This window comes from Taudactylus pleione, unplaced genomic scaffold (genome assembly GCF_031769625.1).
Source record: "Taudactylus pleione unplaced genomic scaffold, aTauple2 ptg000285l, whole genome shotgun sequence".
NCBI classification, from domain to species: Eukaryota; Metazoa; Chordata; class Amphibia; order Anura; family Myobatrachidae; genus Taudactylus; species Taudactylus pleione.
In genome coordinates this window covers 1,738,224-1,757,136 of record NW_028284687.1, presented here as the reverse complement: position 1 = coordinate 1,757,136, position 18,913 = coordinate 1,738,224, and the positions used below count along the sequence as shown (strand labels likewise).

Here is an 18,913-nt window from a genome sequence, read left to right as displayed (position 1 = left end):
TACATCACAGGGCTGGATAGAAGCAACAAGACAATAGTATAATAATAAAGTTGTTTGCCGAGCAGGGATAATGCTGGAGTAGCCTGCAGATGGTAAATGCAGCAGGAGCAAATGGACTTGCAGTTGCTCTGAGACTAAACAGCTATAATAAATGCAGTGAAGGTGGATATAGACATACCCAGTACTAGCTAGAATAACCAAGAGCACTTTACACTGTGAGATGCAGGCAGTAGAATATTCCAAGACACAGTGATAGGAACAGGACCAACAGGTTACACCAAGGTATAACTATCACTTGGAAGGATCTATGGGGCTGACGGCTTTTTAACAGGAGCCTGCACCAATGGAATGCAGGCAGAGGAAGGAGCACCCTAATCTAAAGATTGATAGCTGCTGCACGTAGCCAGCATTCCGGCTGCTAGCCCCTGTGGGGACCAGAATTCCTGTGGCCTCCTGGCATCCCAGTTGCCTAGCAACCAGCGGGATCATGCACCTGTAGAGCCACGGGTGGGATTTTCTTGAGGGAGGAGCCACGACGGCATCTCATAACAGTACCCAACCCTTGAGGGGTTAAGGAACCCCTAGATCCAAGTTTATACAGAAAGACTTTGAAATTCTTCAGATTGTCCGTATGTAAATGCCTTCCAGGTACCTATGATTTCTCTTAAGGGCCATAGCCTTTCCAATGAACCAAGAAATGGACTTGTTCTTAAATAAATTTGGAATTCAGGATCTTCTCCATGACATATACCTGTGACCCTGGACCAGAACTGGAGATGGTCTCCTAAGATGGGAAGACTTTTTTTTCTTTTTTGGATATTAGTACAGGCTTTAGCAGAGAGCAATGAAAGTGTTGGAAATTCTCAAGAACTTTGGCAGTTTAAAGCAAAAGGCAACTGAATTCATGTGTTTTACAATCTGAAAAGGTCTAATGTACCTAGACCCAAATTTCTGTGATGGCTGTTGAAGTTTAATATTATGGGTGGACAACCATTGCTTGTCACCTACCTTAAAAATACAAGACCTTGGATGTTTGCAAATACAAAATTGAGCGAAAAGAAGCCTTGAGGACATTGAAGTGCACTTTCTTCCAAATAGCCCTGAGGCGAGAAGCCATGTTTGGCATTGAAGGTACATGACTAGGTATTAGGAAAATGAATTGGCTCTGGGGTGATATCTGAAGACACAGACAAATGGAGATACTTTAGTGGAAGAGTGGCAAGCATTGTTATAAGTGAATTCCGCTAGAGGTAAGTATTCCCAGTTGCTGTGTAGTTTAGAGATGTAACAACGTAGTTACTGTTCCAGTGATTGATTAACTTGTTCTGTTTGACCATTAGACTGCGCATGATAAACTAAGGTTAATACCTAAAGAGCAGCATAATTTCCAAAAGTGGGCAAAGAACTGAGAACCTTTGTCAGACATATCTGAAGGTAAACCATGCAACCTGAAAACATGCTGGATGAACAATGTAGCAAAGTTTTTAGCACTGGGAAGCTTGGTCAGAGGACTAAAATGAGCCATCTTGCTGAAACAATCCACCACCACCCAGATGATATCACAACCAGAGAAAATTGACAAATCCACAATAAAATCCATCGAAATATGTGACCATGGTTTGATGGCAAAAGCAGGTGTGGTCCAGCTGGAGGAATTCGATGAGTTTTATTCTTGGCACAGACTTCACAAGCCTGAACAAACGCTCTGACATCCTGAGCGATAGTAGCCTACCAAACAGCGAGACAGTAACTCCAGAGGCTTAGAAATTCCTGGATGACCGGACACTTTATTATTATGAAAGTCTGATAATACGTTACCCCTCAAACATTCTGGAACATACAAAGTCCTTGAGGAATCTTAGAAGGAGCCTGAGTTTGCAGGGACTGAAGCTCGTGCTAGGTCGGCATGAATGGAAGCTGTAGGGATGATAGGTACTTTAGTAGTAGTGGTTTTATGCTCCTGAAGAAAACATCATGACGAGGCATTAGCTGTGACAGTTTTTGACCAAGTAATGATAAAATTAAGTTGGGTAAAGAACAGTGCCCAACGTGCCTGTCTAGAGTTAAGTCTTTTGGCTGACTTAATATACAATACATTTTTGTGGTTCGTGATGACCATGATGGTGTATATAGCCCCTTCTAGCCAATGTCTCCAGTCTTCAAAGGCCCATTATATAGCAAGTAGTTCTCTGTTCCCAACATTATAATTTGCCTCGGCATCAGAGAATTTCCGAGACAGGAAAGCTCAAGGATGCAACTTATTATCACTCAAGTCTTCTTGTAGAGAATTGTTCCAACACTTATTTGAGATACATCCACATCAATAATAAAAGGTAAACCAGGATTCAGATGTCGAAGAACTGTAGCTGAAATGAAAGCTTATTTCAAAGTTTAAGTAAGTAACATGGCCTCTGATCTAACATCTTCACGTCACGACACAAACGCAATGTGCATAATTTCATATGTAATTTGCATTTGACACTTGACCATATTCATACAAACACTGCAATCCCTATATGTTAAGGACACATCCTTATCCTGGTTCTCAGCTTACTTATCTAATCACTCTTTGAGTGTTCATTTTACTGAATCCACCTCCTACCTACCTCTATCAATTGGAGAGCGCAAGACTCTGTATAAGATCCTTTGCTTTTCTCAATCTATGCCACATGTCTTGGCAAATTTACCAGCTTGTTCGTATTTAATATTAAGATGAAACCTCTCAGTTATTTACACCTCAGTCTTCTATATCATTTGCCTTATTGTCAGTTACATACATTTCTTCTGCATCTTTATCCTTTGCCTTTATATCAGTCACATACGTCTTTTATCACTCTATATCTTCCAATTTTATATCAGTCATATATAGTACGTCTCTTCTCCCTCTATATCTTCTGCCTTAATATCAGTCACATACGTCTCTTCTTCCTCTATATCTTCTGCATTATCAGTCACATATGTCTCTTCTCTCTATATCTTCTGCCTTAATATCAATCACATATGTATCTATACCAGCGGTGGCGCTGGTATCTGGCGGGGTGCATTGGCTGCACGTAGTCCTCTGCGGGCATACTGTCACTCTGGTCTGGTTAGGCCTGGTGGTGCTTCCATTCCGATCTGGCATGGGTACCGCCATCTTGCCTCCGGTCATGTGACCTAGTCGTCCTATCCTGGTATGTCACATTCTCTCTCTGGCCTGTCACAGTGCAGCACTGGGTATTTAAGGGAGTGCCAAGCTTCCTCTCATTGCCAGTGCAATGTGTTTCTCAGCGAGAGCTGAGAGTTCCTGTGCTCATTCACCTGTCTGTTGGGATCATTACCTACCCTGCCTGTTCCAGCCCCTCTGGCTCCTGCCTCCTCCTTTGCCTCTCCCTTGCCTGAGTACCTGTGTCAGCTGTTACCCTGCACCTTGCCTCCACTTGCAGTTTCCCTGGACATTATTTCTCAGCCTGAAATTCATTTCAGCCTGCCATTCACTTCATCCTGCATCTCACTTCAGCCTGCAATTCACTTCAGTCTGCAATTCACTTCAGTCTCCAACTCATTTCAGCCTGCAATTCTTTTCAGCCTCACAAACCCTGGAATACTGGACTACCTTCTGTTACCACTACCTGGACTTTTTCCCATTGCTTCACTACAGTTTCCCAAGTGCACTTTAGTGCTATACCTGGACTTTTTATTTTTCCACATTCATGTCTGTTAAGCCACTCATTAAAAACTCCATGTTTATTTTTAAATCTGCTTCAGTGTCTGCTCCTTTTACCACCCCGGGCCCACAACAAAACCAGAACCTCACACCCTCACCTCCCCAGTCATGTCCCTGTATTACTATAGATATAAGTGATGTCACTGTGACACTCACAGATCCCCTCACCTCCCCAGTCATGTCCCTGTATTATTACTATAGATATAGGTGATGTCACTGTGACACTCCCAGATCCCCTCACCTCCCCAGTCATGTCCCTGTATTATTACTATAGATATAAGTGATGTCACTGTGACACTCCCAGATCCCCTCACCTCCCCAGTCATGTCCCTGTATTAATACTGTAGATATAAGTGATGTCACTGTGACACTCCCAGATCCCCTCACCTCCCCAGTCATGTCCCTGTATTAATACTGTAGATATAAGTGAAGTCACTGTGACACTCCCATATCCCCTCACCTCCCCAGTGATGTCCCTGTATTATTACTATAGATATAAGTGATGTCACTGTGACACTCCCATATCCCCTCACCTCCCCAGTCATGTCCCTGTATTATTACTATAGATATAAGTGAAGTCACTGTAACACTCCCAGATCCTCTCACCTCCCCAGTCATGTCCCTGTATTATTACTATAGATATAAGTGATGTCACTGTGACACTCCCAGATCCCCTCACCTCCCCAGTCATGTCCCTGTATTATTACTATAGATATAAGTGACGTCACTCTGACACTCCTAGATCCCCTCAACTCCCCAGTCATGTCCCTGTATTATTACTATAGATATGTGACGTCACTGACACTCCCAGATCCTCTCACCTCCCCAGTCATGTCCCTATATTATTACTATAGATATAAGTGATGTCACTGTGACACTCCCAATCCCCTCACCTCCCCAGTTATGTCCCTGTATTATTACTATAGATATGTGATGTCACTGACACTCCCAGATCCCCTCACCTCAGGCCCCAGAGTCTCTTAGTTCTTCTCCCTATAGAAACCCACTTGGACTAAATATAGGTGTCTGCACATATATGCTGGTTGGTTGTGCAGGTGACTCTCCCTGTACACTTTTCAACTGACTTGAGTGGGAACATTCTCTTTGGACTCACCTTCACAGTTAAATAAGCCAGTCAAACTCCATTGATTTGGACAGGATTCTGGGGTGCATGGGGTATAAGACAGTTGACCCTTACAGGTCGGTTTATCCTGCAACAATATTGCCTTTTTGTCTAGTTGTGGCTCTGGTGGTCTCTGGTAACATGCAGAGACAATACAGAGTGGACACTATCCAAAACCACCTGCGTTGATGGATACTTGTTTTGGGGGTTGATGAGCAGAAGAGTCAAATCCCTCTGTTGCTACAGGGCCTAGTTCACTACGGATCGCAACTGCGTATGCAATGGCGATTACATACGCAGTTCAACTGTGATAGTATGCTAATTCATTGTAATCCCTATACCTTCAGCAGCACTACACAAGCACCCACTTTACTTAGCACACTTACGTACTGTTTAGCAAGACTGCAAAACCATCGGTACAATCGAGTACCATCGCAGCCTCATGCACACTTCCTCAGGAATTTCTATCTTCAGCGCACGCTATGAGTGCTCGGGATCGGTATGAAATACCGCCAGACGCATGTCCGGCGGTTCAAATCCCAACGCTGGAAGAATGCAGTGAAGATCCCAAAAGGTAAGTATTTTAAGTATTCACTAACCTTACCCCCCTTAACCCACCCTTAGGGGTGCCTAACCCTAACTTCCCCCCAGGTGCCTAACTCCCCTTGTAAGTGCTTAAACCTAACCCCCCCTTCCCCGCAGCCTAAATCTAAGTCTCCAGGGGGGTTCCTAACCTCTCCCCGGGGGTGCCTCACCCTAAACCCCCCTTTCCCTAGCCTAACCCTCCCGGGGGGTGCCTATCTCTAAGTCCCCCCCGGGAGCCCCATACCTAACCCTCATCCCCCGCGGCTGTCCGCCCCCACCACCAGGCTTACCTTCAATCGGTATGCCGAGCGTCGGGCTCCTGGCGTAGGTAAAATGACAGGCGGCGGGATTTTGACGCCTGTCATTAGACCCTTGCCGGGATTTGACAGTCGGAAAGCCAGCGGTCATCATTTCGACCATCGGCTTCCTGACTGCATCCTGAGTCGCAGACTGCGTACAGCATCGCAGTGGCTAATTTTTGCACGCCCCTGCAATGGCTTGCAAACGCACTGTGATGCCTCCATTTCTCAGACCACCTCCCACAAACTGCACTTCCTGTTATCCACTCTGAGATGGATCTGCGTAGTCACTGTGATCGCAGTGCCGATCACAGAGGCCAGTTCGTGCACGTGCAGTCCCGATCACACGCGCAGTCCCGATCACAGCGGCCAGTTCGTGCACGTGCACTGTGATGCATAGGCAGGCACAGAACAGCTGCGTACGGCAGTGAATCAAGCCCACAGTCCTTTGGAGTTGGCTACTTGTTGGGCGCTTTTGCCCTTGTGGCTGAAAGCCTGTGGTACCCACTTGATGTGTCACCTCTGGATGATGAGTATCTACACATTCCCTGTTGCTTGCTCTACCAACGTTTGCAGTCGATCAGCAAGGGTATTAGTTCCAACCCTCGTGGGACATTTGGATGGTGGGGATTATAGTTGAACACAGCGTCGGTCAATTTGGGATGGGCTTGGAGTACTCAACAGTTCCTGTAGAGTATATGCTGTTAGGCTGCCCTTGTGGTTGCTATCGCCTTCTGCATTTTCCTTCTCTACAAAACCTCGCTGCTCCTGAGCGCCTACCTCATGTCATTTTTGGTTGTGTTGTAAGGTGATACAATGGCACCTGGAACTGCTTCTCCCGGGCTTCTATCACAAGGACCTGGAACCGCCAACTTCTGGACATGCTGCTGCAACAACTCCTGGTTAGTGTTTGCTAATTTCCACTGGTCCCTCACTATGAACTTGTCTGCACTGGATAACTGGAAGTGGGCTTGAGATTGGAGACACTGGTCTCAACCCAGAACAGCCGGTTAAAAGAGCAGCATTTGGGCCACTCTGGTAGTCACAGGATGCAAGCAGATGCAGGCATCTTGAAACAAGTAGATGTTTATTGCACAGAGGATCTATCCACAATGAAAGTTACTTTGCAGCATACAAGATGTCACAAAAGTTCTCTCCTATCAGATAGAGGATATACATCTTACAGAGCCACGTCAGCCCTTTAAATACAGAAAAAGCATGCAGCAGGTGACCAGCCCCAAGCCTCTTTAGATAAGTTAACAAACCAGGACATTTTCTTCCAAACTTAAATTTCACAGGAACTGGTCAATTGCCTTGCTCCTTTGATAAGCCTGCCACTTATTTAGTCATCATTGACTTGGTTCATCAAATGTTTAATATGTGACTACCTGTGTCCATTAATAGGTATCTTTCCCACCTCAAGAGTCACACAGGCACTATGAGGAAAAGTGCTATTATATAAAAGTGACCAGTCAGTATTTGGGAATGTTGGGCCTGATACAGTGGTAGATACCGTAGAAATCTCTGAAATAGGCCCATTATTAGACATTCTGTGTCCTGCGCTCAGCGCTGTACAAGTGCAGCCCAGAACGTCGCTGGCCCGAGGCTGCAGGGTAATCCAGATGATAGCTGAATACAGTTGTATAACTATTCATTTATGTACAGTAAGTACGCCTTATAATACAGGATCTCCTACTCTGAATATTGGACATTATCCACTGACCCAGCACTGTGCCCAGCACTGGGAGATAACACGCCCTTGGTGTCGCAGCCACCAGATGCCATTCAGTACTGGAAACAATGTACATACATCATTACATGCAGTTCACATAAAGCCAGTAGTGCCAATATCTCCTTTCAGTGTCGCAGCAGCAGGTAATGTTATGCCATGGTGGCCACCTCAGCTGCGTGGCTTGGGTCCCCGGCCACAGGATTTGCAATCATAGGTCGAAAACACAAATGTTATGATGTTGACATGTTTATAATGTTGATATTTAAAATGTTGACATATGAGTTTAGGTGAAAATGTCGACATTCGGGTTAGCATTTGGCTCAAAGTAGGTTGTCGATATGATCAATTTGTTGACATTGTGTTTGTCAACATAATATACTGAAACCAGCCAGAGGCATACAGTCCTTATGTATCCTCACTCTCATGCTTAATCTAGGACATGTGAGGATAAACCAAACAGTGTTTTAAGAGGAAAAGTGTGATGCATAAAGAGGTTTGGTAGAGGGTTAGGATGAATGTGGCGGAATACATATGGAATACCGGCTTTTGGGATCACGGCAGGATTAGAATACCGACACTTGTTGGTTTGTAGTCTAACCCTCCCCTAACAGTCCCTCCCTGGTGCCTAAACCTAACCCCCTCCCTGCACCTTAAACCTAACCCTCCCCCCTTAGTGTCTAACCCTAATCCTCCCCCTAGTGCCTCACCCAAACCCCTAATGCTAACCCTCCCCCTAATCCCAGTACTTACCTTCAGGATCCCAACGGTCAGGATGCCAGCACCGGTAAGGATTCCTGTGTTGACATTTTGATTGCCGGAATCCCAGCATCCTGGATGTGGCTGGATCTCCTGGCTTCCACTCACCACATACAGCTCTGGCTGATTTACCCATCTCCAGATGTATGTTTATACCTATTTAAGATGGCTTGAAGCCCATGTAAAGTGTATAGAATTGCTACCTATAAGTGGGTCTTACAGATCTTCTAAGGACTACTGAGAAATAAGAACATTTCTCCCTTATTCCTGTGGCCAAAAGATTAGAGGGAACGTACTGACCCCTCTTCCGGCTCTCTTGGTCTGAGCACAGTTCTCTTATTATGCCTCCTGCATGCCACCCAGCAGCCATGGTCCAAAGTAGCCTGTCAGGAGACCATACCAGCATCATTAGCAAAGAGGCGCTGCAGCAGTTACACACTCCGTCCAAAGGAGGACATGCCAGTGGAGAGCTTGTTCGGGGGCAGCAAGACCCTCATACACCTGGGGTCATCAAGTTGCCACCCAGCAGCCATGGCCCACAGCATAGCACCTGGGAAAGACGCAGGACTTACATTGTGGGACAGTATGTGGCATTTCTTCCAGCAACCGTGTGCGTTCCACCGATTTGAGGACTGGAAGCGATCCGTTTTAGTGTTTTAGTTATTTCATAGACATTTGGAAGTATCTTTTATCACTATAGCTATGTTATAATTACCCAATTTGCGAGTTTAAGTTTCTAATTGTACCATATTAAGGAACCGGAGGTAGACGCAATTGACTAACGGGGGTGATATACTAATATGGATTTCTGCAATAGTATTATAGATAATGCTCGCTTTAGTAAGCATGTTTAAAGGGAAGATATTATATATTCTTGTGCAGACATTATGGAATTTTTTACTTATTGCAATTATGGTCACCTTTGGCATTGATGTAATTAGCCACCATGACATAAATAGCACTTCCTTTTCACCCTGCCCTAAGAGAGGTGTACTCGATAAGCGTTGGAAGCAGGTGATAGGAGCTGACTCATATTCCGGTAGGCTGTCCAGAGAGAGATTCCAGAGCCTACATCTCTATTATATCTACTTACCATCTATATCTGGTAAACCTCCAATTTGCCTGACTTTATTATTTGTTTGATGTTTTTATGGAAATAAATTGTGTTTTATTACACCATGTTTCTTTTATGCTTTTTTCTCCATGTATACTGAATATTACCTATTATGACATATGTTGAGAATCGTGAAAAATCACATCTGGGATTGAGCAAGACTTTTAAGGGAAGTACATTTCCTTCTAGTTCATTTCTCCTTAACCTGTGCAATAATGCATCTATCTGATCAATTTTATATGTCTCACTGTATTCAGGTTATTAGGGTTTGACCGTGATTAGCTGTGTGCTGCTTATTTTGCATTTGAGTGCCTAGGTTGTTCTCTTTACTATTGTTTATTAGTGGTAAGCATTTATTTTATGGCTCTCTAGGATATATTTTACCAGATGACTCATGTATATAGGTACAAAAGGCTGCTGTTAATCTGTCAGCAATACACATATTAGGATTACCGCCATATATTGCTCATTGACTATTTATGAGAAACAAATATAGGAATAAGCATATGAATAATACACAATGAAACACTTGGTTTTAATCACATTTCTTTAATTCCCGGTCTTTGCACAATTTAGTTGTTTTGCTCTTAATCATATTTCGCTGACAATGTTTAACATTTTATTGCAAAATAATAAGTTATGTTTAAAATAATATTCTCCTTTGTGCGTCATTATATGACTTTTTTCCTCTGTTGGTATACAATTGCAATGGTTGTCATAGGTAGCACCCCCTAGGTCATTATGGAGATACAGTAAATAGACAAATTGCGAGACATCTGATTTTATAAATCCTACTATACTTGTGCAGAAGGAATCCCCTTCCCCTATTCCCTTGTTGTGCAAGCCAGTATTGCTGCAAACCTGATTAATACCCATCAGGTTATGGATATTTTATGTATTTTATGATGTACGACAAGATTTGATTTCTGTGCAAAACATTTCCCACACTCAGAACACGGAAATGGTTTCTCACCTGTGTGAATTATCTGATGTATAACAAGATGTGATTTGTTTCTAAAACATTTCCCACACTCAGAGCATGGAAATGGTTTCTCACCTGTGTGACAACTCTGATGTGTAACAAGAGATGATTTATATGTAAAACATTTCCCACACTCAGAGCATGGAAATGGTTTCTCACCTGTGTGACTTCTCTGATGTCTAACAAGATCTGATTTATGTGTAAAACATTTCCCACACTCAGTACATGGATATGGTTTCTCACCTGTGTGACTTCTCTGATGTGTAAAAAGATCAGATTTCTGTGTAAAACATGTCCCACACTCAGAACATGGAAATGGTTTCTCACCTGTGTGACTTCTCTGATGTCTAACAAGAAATGATTTGTGTGTAAAACATTTCCCACACTCAGAGCATGGAAATGGTTTCTCACCTGTGTGATGTCTCTGATGTCTAACAAGATCTGATTTATCTATAAAACATTTGCCACACTCAGAGCATGGAAATGGTTTCACATCTGTGTGACTTTTCTGATGTCTAACAAGATATGATTTGTATGTAAACCATTTCCCACACTCAGAACATGGAAATGGCCTCTCTCCTGCCTTAGCTTTCCCTGTAGGAGAGGGAAATATTTTATTTGTACTAGAAGTTCCAATATCAGAGTTATCAGGAGAACAGTCCCCATGAGTAGAGGGATGAGATGACACATCTGCACGGTGATGTACTGGGTGTATAATGGGACCTTCTCGTGGAAAATCTCCTGTGATGTTGTTACCTTCTAGCTCACAATCTGGAGAGAGTATGGGAAATTCCTCTGAGACATTCCTGCTGTTACATCCATGTGCTGGAAATAAAATACATGGCAATATGAATATTTCCCCTATGACAAGTTTACTTTGTCCAATAAAGTCTATAGTTAAATGTCCCAGAATTACCACCAAATAGATACATTGAATATGCTGCAAGGTACAATTGTATAACTCATTACTGACATTGTAAGTTGCCCTATGCATATAGCAGGGTTTACAAAAAACAATCAGACTGCGCTCAATTAAAAAGAAATAGGAACTGGGCAGATAATGAATCAATATTAATATTCTCTAACATTAGGATATTACATATAAAATGCACCAACAAATACCTTTTCAGCCAGTCCAGGTTTAGGAAATAAGGGAAGAAACCAGCGCGGGGGTCCCCTGTATTTCCATCAACCAGCACACGGCTCTTACTAGCTGGGGGTTAATGTCACAGAAAAGGGGACACAATTCACAGGGTCCCCTGGCCAAAAGCATTAAATCCTCCAACTAGAGTCAGCCCAGGACTGGGATTCCATGGGAAGTAGGTCCCTCCAAAAAAAAGGGCACCCCCTCCTAAGTATACCCCAGCCTAATAGCCCGGGGCTATTCCCCACACTCCTTGTACCTTTGGGTGCAGGGTTAATTATATAAATATAGAATATTGTCCATTATAGTGGGACTACTGGTCCCATCAAGCCAGTCCCGGCATGTTGGCACTTGGAGATCCGCAAGTGCTGAAATTCCGGGACCTAAGGGCCTGCTGGCACTTCTAGTCTTACTGTAATGGAAATATTGAACAAACGACATGACACATACACACTCGCACTCACACTACTCTATGGTGGCAGTCGGTCCTCTTCTCCATGTAGACATTCCGGGACTTGGCAAAATCAAAAAACAAATTATCCATGTCCACGGACAATAGCACTGTACTCTAAGTACAGTATTTGGTAAATAATCGTCGTGTTTCCCATAGAAATACAGGGGAACCCCCACTCCATTTTCACCTGTATTGCCTGAACCAAGAATGGCTCAAAAAGCCCGGTGCTGTTTATGCTTTGGGACGGCGACCCCAAGCTGCTTTTTTTCTACTCTTTTACACTATACACACACAGAAGCCTGCACCAATCTCACTGATCTCTGCATAAAGGGGCATTACTGGGGGCTCTGCATAAAGGGGCATTACTGGGGGCACAACATAAGGGGCATTACTGGGAGCTCTGCATAAGGGGCACTACTAAGGACATTACTGGGGGCTCTGCATAAGAGGCATTACTGGGGCACTGCATAAGGGGCACTACTACGGACAGTACTAGGGGCTCTGCATAAGGGGCATTACTGGGGCTCTGCATAAGGGGCACAACATAAGGGGTATTACTGGGGGCACTGCATAAGGTGCACTTCTAGGGGCATTGCTGGGGCACTGCATAAGAGGCATTATTAGGGACATTACGTGGGGCACTGCATAAGGGGCACTACTAGGGACATTACTGGGGGCACTGCATAAGGGGCACTACTAGGGACATTACTGGGGGCACAACATAAGGGGCATTACTGGGGGCACTGCATAAGGGGCACTACTAGGGACATTACTGGGGGCACTGCATAAGGGACATTACTAGGGACATTACTGGGGGCACAACATAAGGGGCATTACTGGGGCACTGCATAATGGGCACTACTAGGGCACTGCATAAGGGGCATTGCAAATGGGCACAAATTCAGGGGGCATTGCAAAAGGGGCTCTAATACAGGGGGCATTGCATTGGTTTTTATTAATAATAAACCTTTCAAAATTTCATTTGTTGCGGCTCATACACTCGTAGACCTTGAATATTTGGCCCGGTTGGTATTTTGAGTCTGACATGCCTGAGCTAAACCAATGATTTGAAAGAAGGTGAGGAGAAAACTTCTTAGGGCGCGTTACCCAGCTGCCCTTAATTTAGTCAATATTCTACGAATTTCACCACAATTCAAAAGAAACAATACATAACACAGATATAAGAAATAGAAATTATGGCGCTAAATGGGTATGACAATAATACATCCCTTTAGTGTAGAAGGTGTAGTCTTATAGAGGATGCAATCGACTGGAATCTTTTGTCTTCTTAATAGAGTCCCGAAATTTGATAGTTGCTTGGTTACAGCATGCAGGAAGACATTAAAAAGATGGTAGAACCAATGTGTAGTAATATCTTGAAATCACCAATACAAAATCAATTATTCAAAGTGGCATATCCTATATATCAAATAGTGTATTATAGCGTACCCCACTCACATCGCATGTGGTGGGAAAACACGTAATAAAGGTATCTTTGTATAAAGAAGTGTGGGTGCATACCCCAAATTCCGTAGAGTATGACGGTGGAACTCCTATCAAGGTATCTTTTCCAAAAAGCCTCGAACCTTCAGTATGGAACTTCAATGATATTACTCCAGAATATGTGAGTAAGCAGCCACAAAAATATTTCAATCCAAAAACATTTTAATTTTTAAAAAAATAATCGTCCCCAATAAAGACAAATAGCAGCACAAAAAGTGATAAAATGTGCATGGACAGCACAATTAAAAAACAAATAGCATTTAAAAAAGAAAAAACAAAAAACATGAAATAAATTCAATATTGAATAAAAAAGTTTCCAATGATGGAAATAAAATTCCAGTATTGAGCTACTCACACCTTGGATAGTTGTCAATGCGTTTCGGTCACTAGGACCTTTTTCAAGACAGCTATTTGTTTTTTAATTGTGCTGTCCATGCACATTTTATGACTTTTTGTGCTGCTATTTGTCTTTATTGGGGACGATTATTTTTTTAAAAGAGGAAATGTTTTTGGATTGAAATATTTTTGTGGCTGCTTACTCACATATTCTGGAGTAATATCATTGAAGTTCCATACTGAAGGTTCAAGGCTTGTTGGAAAAGATACCTTGATAGGAGTTCCATCGTCATACTCTACGTGAGTTGGGGTATGCACCCACACTTCTTTATACAAAGATACCTTTATATGATTTAACAGCCACAACAGAGTGTGAGTAGGGGTACGTTGTTCAGCATTTCATATTTGAAAAGATTTAAATCCATCAGGAAGAATCGTGTATATTTGCTTATGATATATTGGTCAGAAGGATTAAAGATACCTTTGTGCATTTTCATTTACAAAAGCAAGAAGTGAGTTGGGTACGCTAAACCAATTAAGGAGAAATTCTATATCAAAGATACCTTTATTACGTGTTTTCCCACCACATGCGATGTGAGTGGGGTACGCTATAATACACTATTTGATATATAGGATATCCCACTTTGAATAATTGATTTTCTATTGGTGGTTTCAAGATATTACTTCATACTGGTTCTTCCATCTTTTTAATGTCTTCCTGCATGCTGTAACCAAGCAACTATCAAATTTCAGGGCCTCTATTAAGAAGACAAAAGATTCCAGTCGATTGCATCCTCTATAAGACTACACCTTCTACACTAAAGGGATGTATTATTGTCATACCCATTTAGCGCCGTAATTTCTGTCTATTTCTTATCTCTGTGTTATAAACCAATGATTTGTATGTTCAGATATAGAATGTTTACATTTAAGTTTCAGAGGATGTGGCTGATAGACTGTCATTTAATTAAATTAACATTTTTAAGTTAGGTTACTTAGTACATGTATGACCAAAGATGTATGCCCACCTACACCGTCACGGTGACCCTCATAAGGTGAGTCCATTACATCCCTAATACTGACACACAATTATTTATCTAGGACCTTTAATAAAGCCCATTAAATGTGTGTACTGCAATATAGAAGACCCATACCAATAAAATCACCTGGGACAGGTGAGAGGAGTGCTAGCCCAGGAGAAGGGGAATCGCCTTCATATGTACCTTAAATACACCCAAACACAGAGGAAAAAAAGCGGGGGAACTGGCTGCACATCGTAATCTTAATCATAATAGGAGGTGCAACAAGGCCAAAAGCATTTTAGGAGGCAGCAAGTCTCCAAAAGTTTTGTAATATGACATTGTAAACCCATCGGGGCCAAGGCGTTTGCCAGTGGGAGAAGACTTCAGGGAATCCACCAGCTCCTGTGTGTAAGGACTGCGGGTTCTGGACTTCCCAGGAGAGCCTTTGATACCTGATAGCTCGGGAGGTTTGGCGTAGGGAAGGATGTATGTAGCTCTTCCTCATAGATGAAGGATGTATATGATGTTATGCAGCAGGAGAGTACTAGGAGAAAGGTGCACTGGAAATAAACACTGGGACTGGAACCGGAATGTAGCATCAATTTGTCCCAGATTGGGACAGGGCTATAGTACAAACAAGAGACGGAATGGGACTTGAACTTAGCACAAGCTGGGGCCGGATTGTGACCAGACTGAAGCATAAACTGGAGCCAGATTGGGATCGGACTGTAGCACAAACTGAAGCAATATTGGAACCGGACAATAGCACACACTGGAGCCAGATTGGAACCACAGCAGAAATAGACAGGTGAACTGCAGACAGCTAGCCAGGGAGTTGGAGCCTAGGACATCTAGCAGCGACGAAGATCAGGCACAAAATGCTGTCAGAGAAGCATATTTATACCCTGGGTAATGCGGTCAGTAGCTGGTATGCTCAGGTGGACATTAGCCCAGCTGCCATTGGGGAATAGCGGTCAGCTGATCAGGACCAACATGGAGGTGCCCAGGGTCCAGAGCCGGCAGGAGCTCCAGGCTCCTGAAACCACCACCAAGCTGGGGGCCCAACAGCGCACTCTTCCAAGTCCCTCTAGGTCGGGACCTCCGCCAGGACAGAGCAGCATGGTGTCGGCACTGAGGGTGAAGATGATTCTTGACAATACCCCCTCTGCTGAGGGTGGCTTCCAGACAGCCTTTGGGATTAGAAGGATACTTCCTGTGAAAAGCTTTCATAAATTTCAGAGCATGAACATCTACAGAATCAATTCAGGCTTTTTCATCTGGGCCATAGTCCTTCCAGTGAAAGATATTGAAGACGACCAAAATGATGATGGGAATCCAGGAGTTGATCAATTTCAAACTCCACTGCTCTGCGAGTCTTGATTTTAGGAGTCTTAGGTGCCGAAGACTGGAATCAATTTTATATTAATGTTCAGAGAAAATGTATATGGAATGAATTAGGCATCTGCAAATGGGTTGGATATTTCAGTTTGTAGGCTAAAGGATTTAATACATGAGAAATTGGAAAGGGTCTAATGTAACAAGGAACAAATTTCATAATGGGAACTCAATCGAATATTCCGAATTGATAGCCAAATGCGATCTCCAGATATTAAATGTAGAGCTTGATATTTCCGATCTGCAAATTTCTTGTAACTGGAAGAGGCTCTCTTAAGGGAGGAATGTACACTTTTCCAAATTTTGGTTAAAGACTGAAGAGTTTTAGAAGCTGCAGAAACATCCACATAGTTTAACAACTGGAAGTCTGGAAAACAAGGGTGGAAGCCAAAGACTGAAAAATGGAGTTATATTAGTAGCAGTATGGTATCAGGAGTTGTGGGAAACTCTGCCCAAGGCAGAAGGTCCACCCAATTGTCCTGGAGGAAGTCAAATACAAGCAAACAAATGTCTCTAGGTCTTGGTTTACCATCTCCATTTGCCCATTAGTTTGGGGATGATATGCTGAAGAGAACTTTAATTTGACTTGTATTGCAGAACACAATGCTCTCCAGAACCTGGCCACAAACTGTACACCTCTGTCTGAGACGATTTCATTGCAGAGATCATGGAGACGAAAAATATGAAGATGGGTGCTGATGGAAGACCGGACAAAGGAATAAAATGGGTAATTTTAGAAAAATGATCCACCACCACCCAGGAAGTATTACGTCCTTTTGAGACAGGCAGCAGTAATAAAGTCCATTGATAAATGGGTCCGTGGCTGCTTTGCTATCGATAGTGGTTGGAGAGGACTGAATGGATTTTCATGATAGTTTTTATACTGGGCGCATTTGAAACATGAGGTGATAAACTCTTGAACATCTAATTTCATGGAAGACTACCAAAAGGAGCGTGAAAGAAATTTACATTTTTTTGGATACCAGCATGACCAGCGAATAAGGATCCATGAGCCCATGTTAACAATGTCTGGTGGAGTTCTGGATGTACGATCATCTTACCGGGTGGTGGTACAGGGACTACCTAGGTGTTGGCGAATGAAAGTGGCTATGGAATAGGATGAGATTCCCGATGGATAGCATGCTTTTTAGTGGACCAGGCATGTCTTAGTTTGTCTGCCTTATGATTTTGGAATCCAGGGCGGAGGGTTATTTTGTAGTTTTACCTTGGGAAAAATAAGGCCCAGCAAGACTGCCAAGGGTTGAGACACTGGGCTGAATTTAGCTACAGGTTCTTATGATCCAAGAAAATAGTTATGGGATATTTAGCCCACTCTAAAGGGTATCGCCACTCCTCTAAGGCTGATTTGATGGCTAAGAGCTCTTGGTCACCAATTGAATAATATTTCTCAGCAGGAGAAAATCTTTGGGAGAAAACCTGGCATTGATGAAGCTTCCCGTCTTCCATGTTCTGTGATAAGACAGCACCTATTCCCACAGACAAAGCATCGACTTCAAGGAAGAACGTTTTTTCCAAATCAGCTGCCGTAGGATTGATGCCGAGGTATAAGCTTATTTTAAATGATGAAAAGCAGAGATGGCTTCAGGAGACCAGTGCTAAAGATTGGCTCTCTTCTTTGTTAAGGCTGTTATTGGGGCTAACCAAAGAAGCAAATTTTTTTATGAATTACCGGTAATAGTTAGTGAAACCTAAAAATCGATGAACCACCTTCAAGGTGGAGGGCTGTGGCCAGTCTCGATTGGCACTAAACTGTTCAGGATCCATTTGAAGATTATTCCCGGAAATAATGTAGCCTAGAAATTGAACTTTAGGCAATTCAAAGATACACTTGGACAGTTTATCATAGAGATGATTGTCACATAGATTCTGCAGAACTTCTTTCACATACTGCCGGTAGCACTCCAGGTCTCAGAAGAATATCAGAATGTCATCTCAGTAAACAACTACATAGGGATACAAGATGTCTCGGAAAATCTAATTTACAAAGTGCTGGAATACAGCAAGGGAATTGCAAAGGAACGAATGGCATGATTAAATATTCGTAATGGCTATCTCATGTATTAAAGGCCATCTTCCACTTATCACCTTCCTTAATTTTGATTAGATTGTAGACTCCTCTTAAATCAGGCTGGGTGAGAACAGTTGCTCCTCTCACACCTATCAAAAAGCTCCGTAATAAGATAACACAGTCCCATTCCCTATGAGGTGGTAAGGTATCAGCAGCATGTTCACTGAAATCATCAGGGTAATCTTTATAGGCCTCTGGAAGTACTACAGACCCACCAGACTGGATTAAACGTAGAAGAATCACATGAGACCAGCAATACTGGAAAGAAGAGGCACCCCATGACTTAAGCTGTGATGTAGGCCAATAAACCTGAGAGTTATGAAGTTGTAGTCATGGAAGACCGAGGACAAGACAATGAGTAGCTTTGGGAATAAAAAGTAGCTCTAGCAATGGAATGAGTAATGAGACCTCCTTGAATGCGATTCCCATTCTGCCACTGTGAGAAAGACAGTCAGAGTCTTGATGGGAATGGAAGTTTCGTGAACCACTGATGGTGTAATAAAGTTCCTGGCTGCTCCTGAGTCAAACAGGGTATCAAAAGATTTGGACCATGGGAGGTGGTCAAAGTCACATTCAACAAACAGTCAGATTACGGGGAAGATTTAGCTGAAAACTCAAACCTGAGTACTCCAGAAAAGGTGAGGGTTTGGAGTTTCCCGAAGGCACAGGATAA

General features: G+C 43.0%; 1 protein-coding gene across 1 annotated transcript in view; it reads right to left on the bottom strand.

The window, feature by feature from the left end:
• Positions 1–18,913, bottom strand: part of LOC148512048 (uncharacterized) — a 140,692-nt gene that overhangs the window by 63,494 nt on the left and 58,285 nt on the right. The window contains exon 6 of the mRNA XM_088482365.1: positions 10,289–10,708. Coding sequence (XP_088338491.1) covers positions 10,289–10,708 — 420 coding nt within the window. The remainder of the gene's footprint in view (positions 1–10,288; positions 10,709–18,913) is intronic.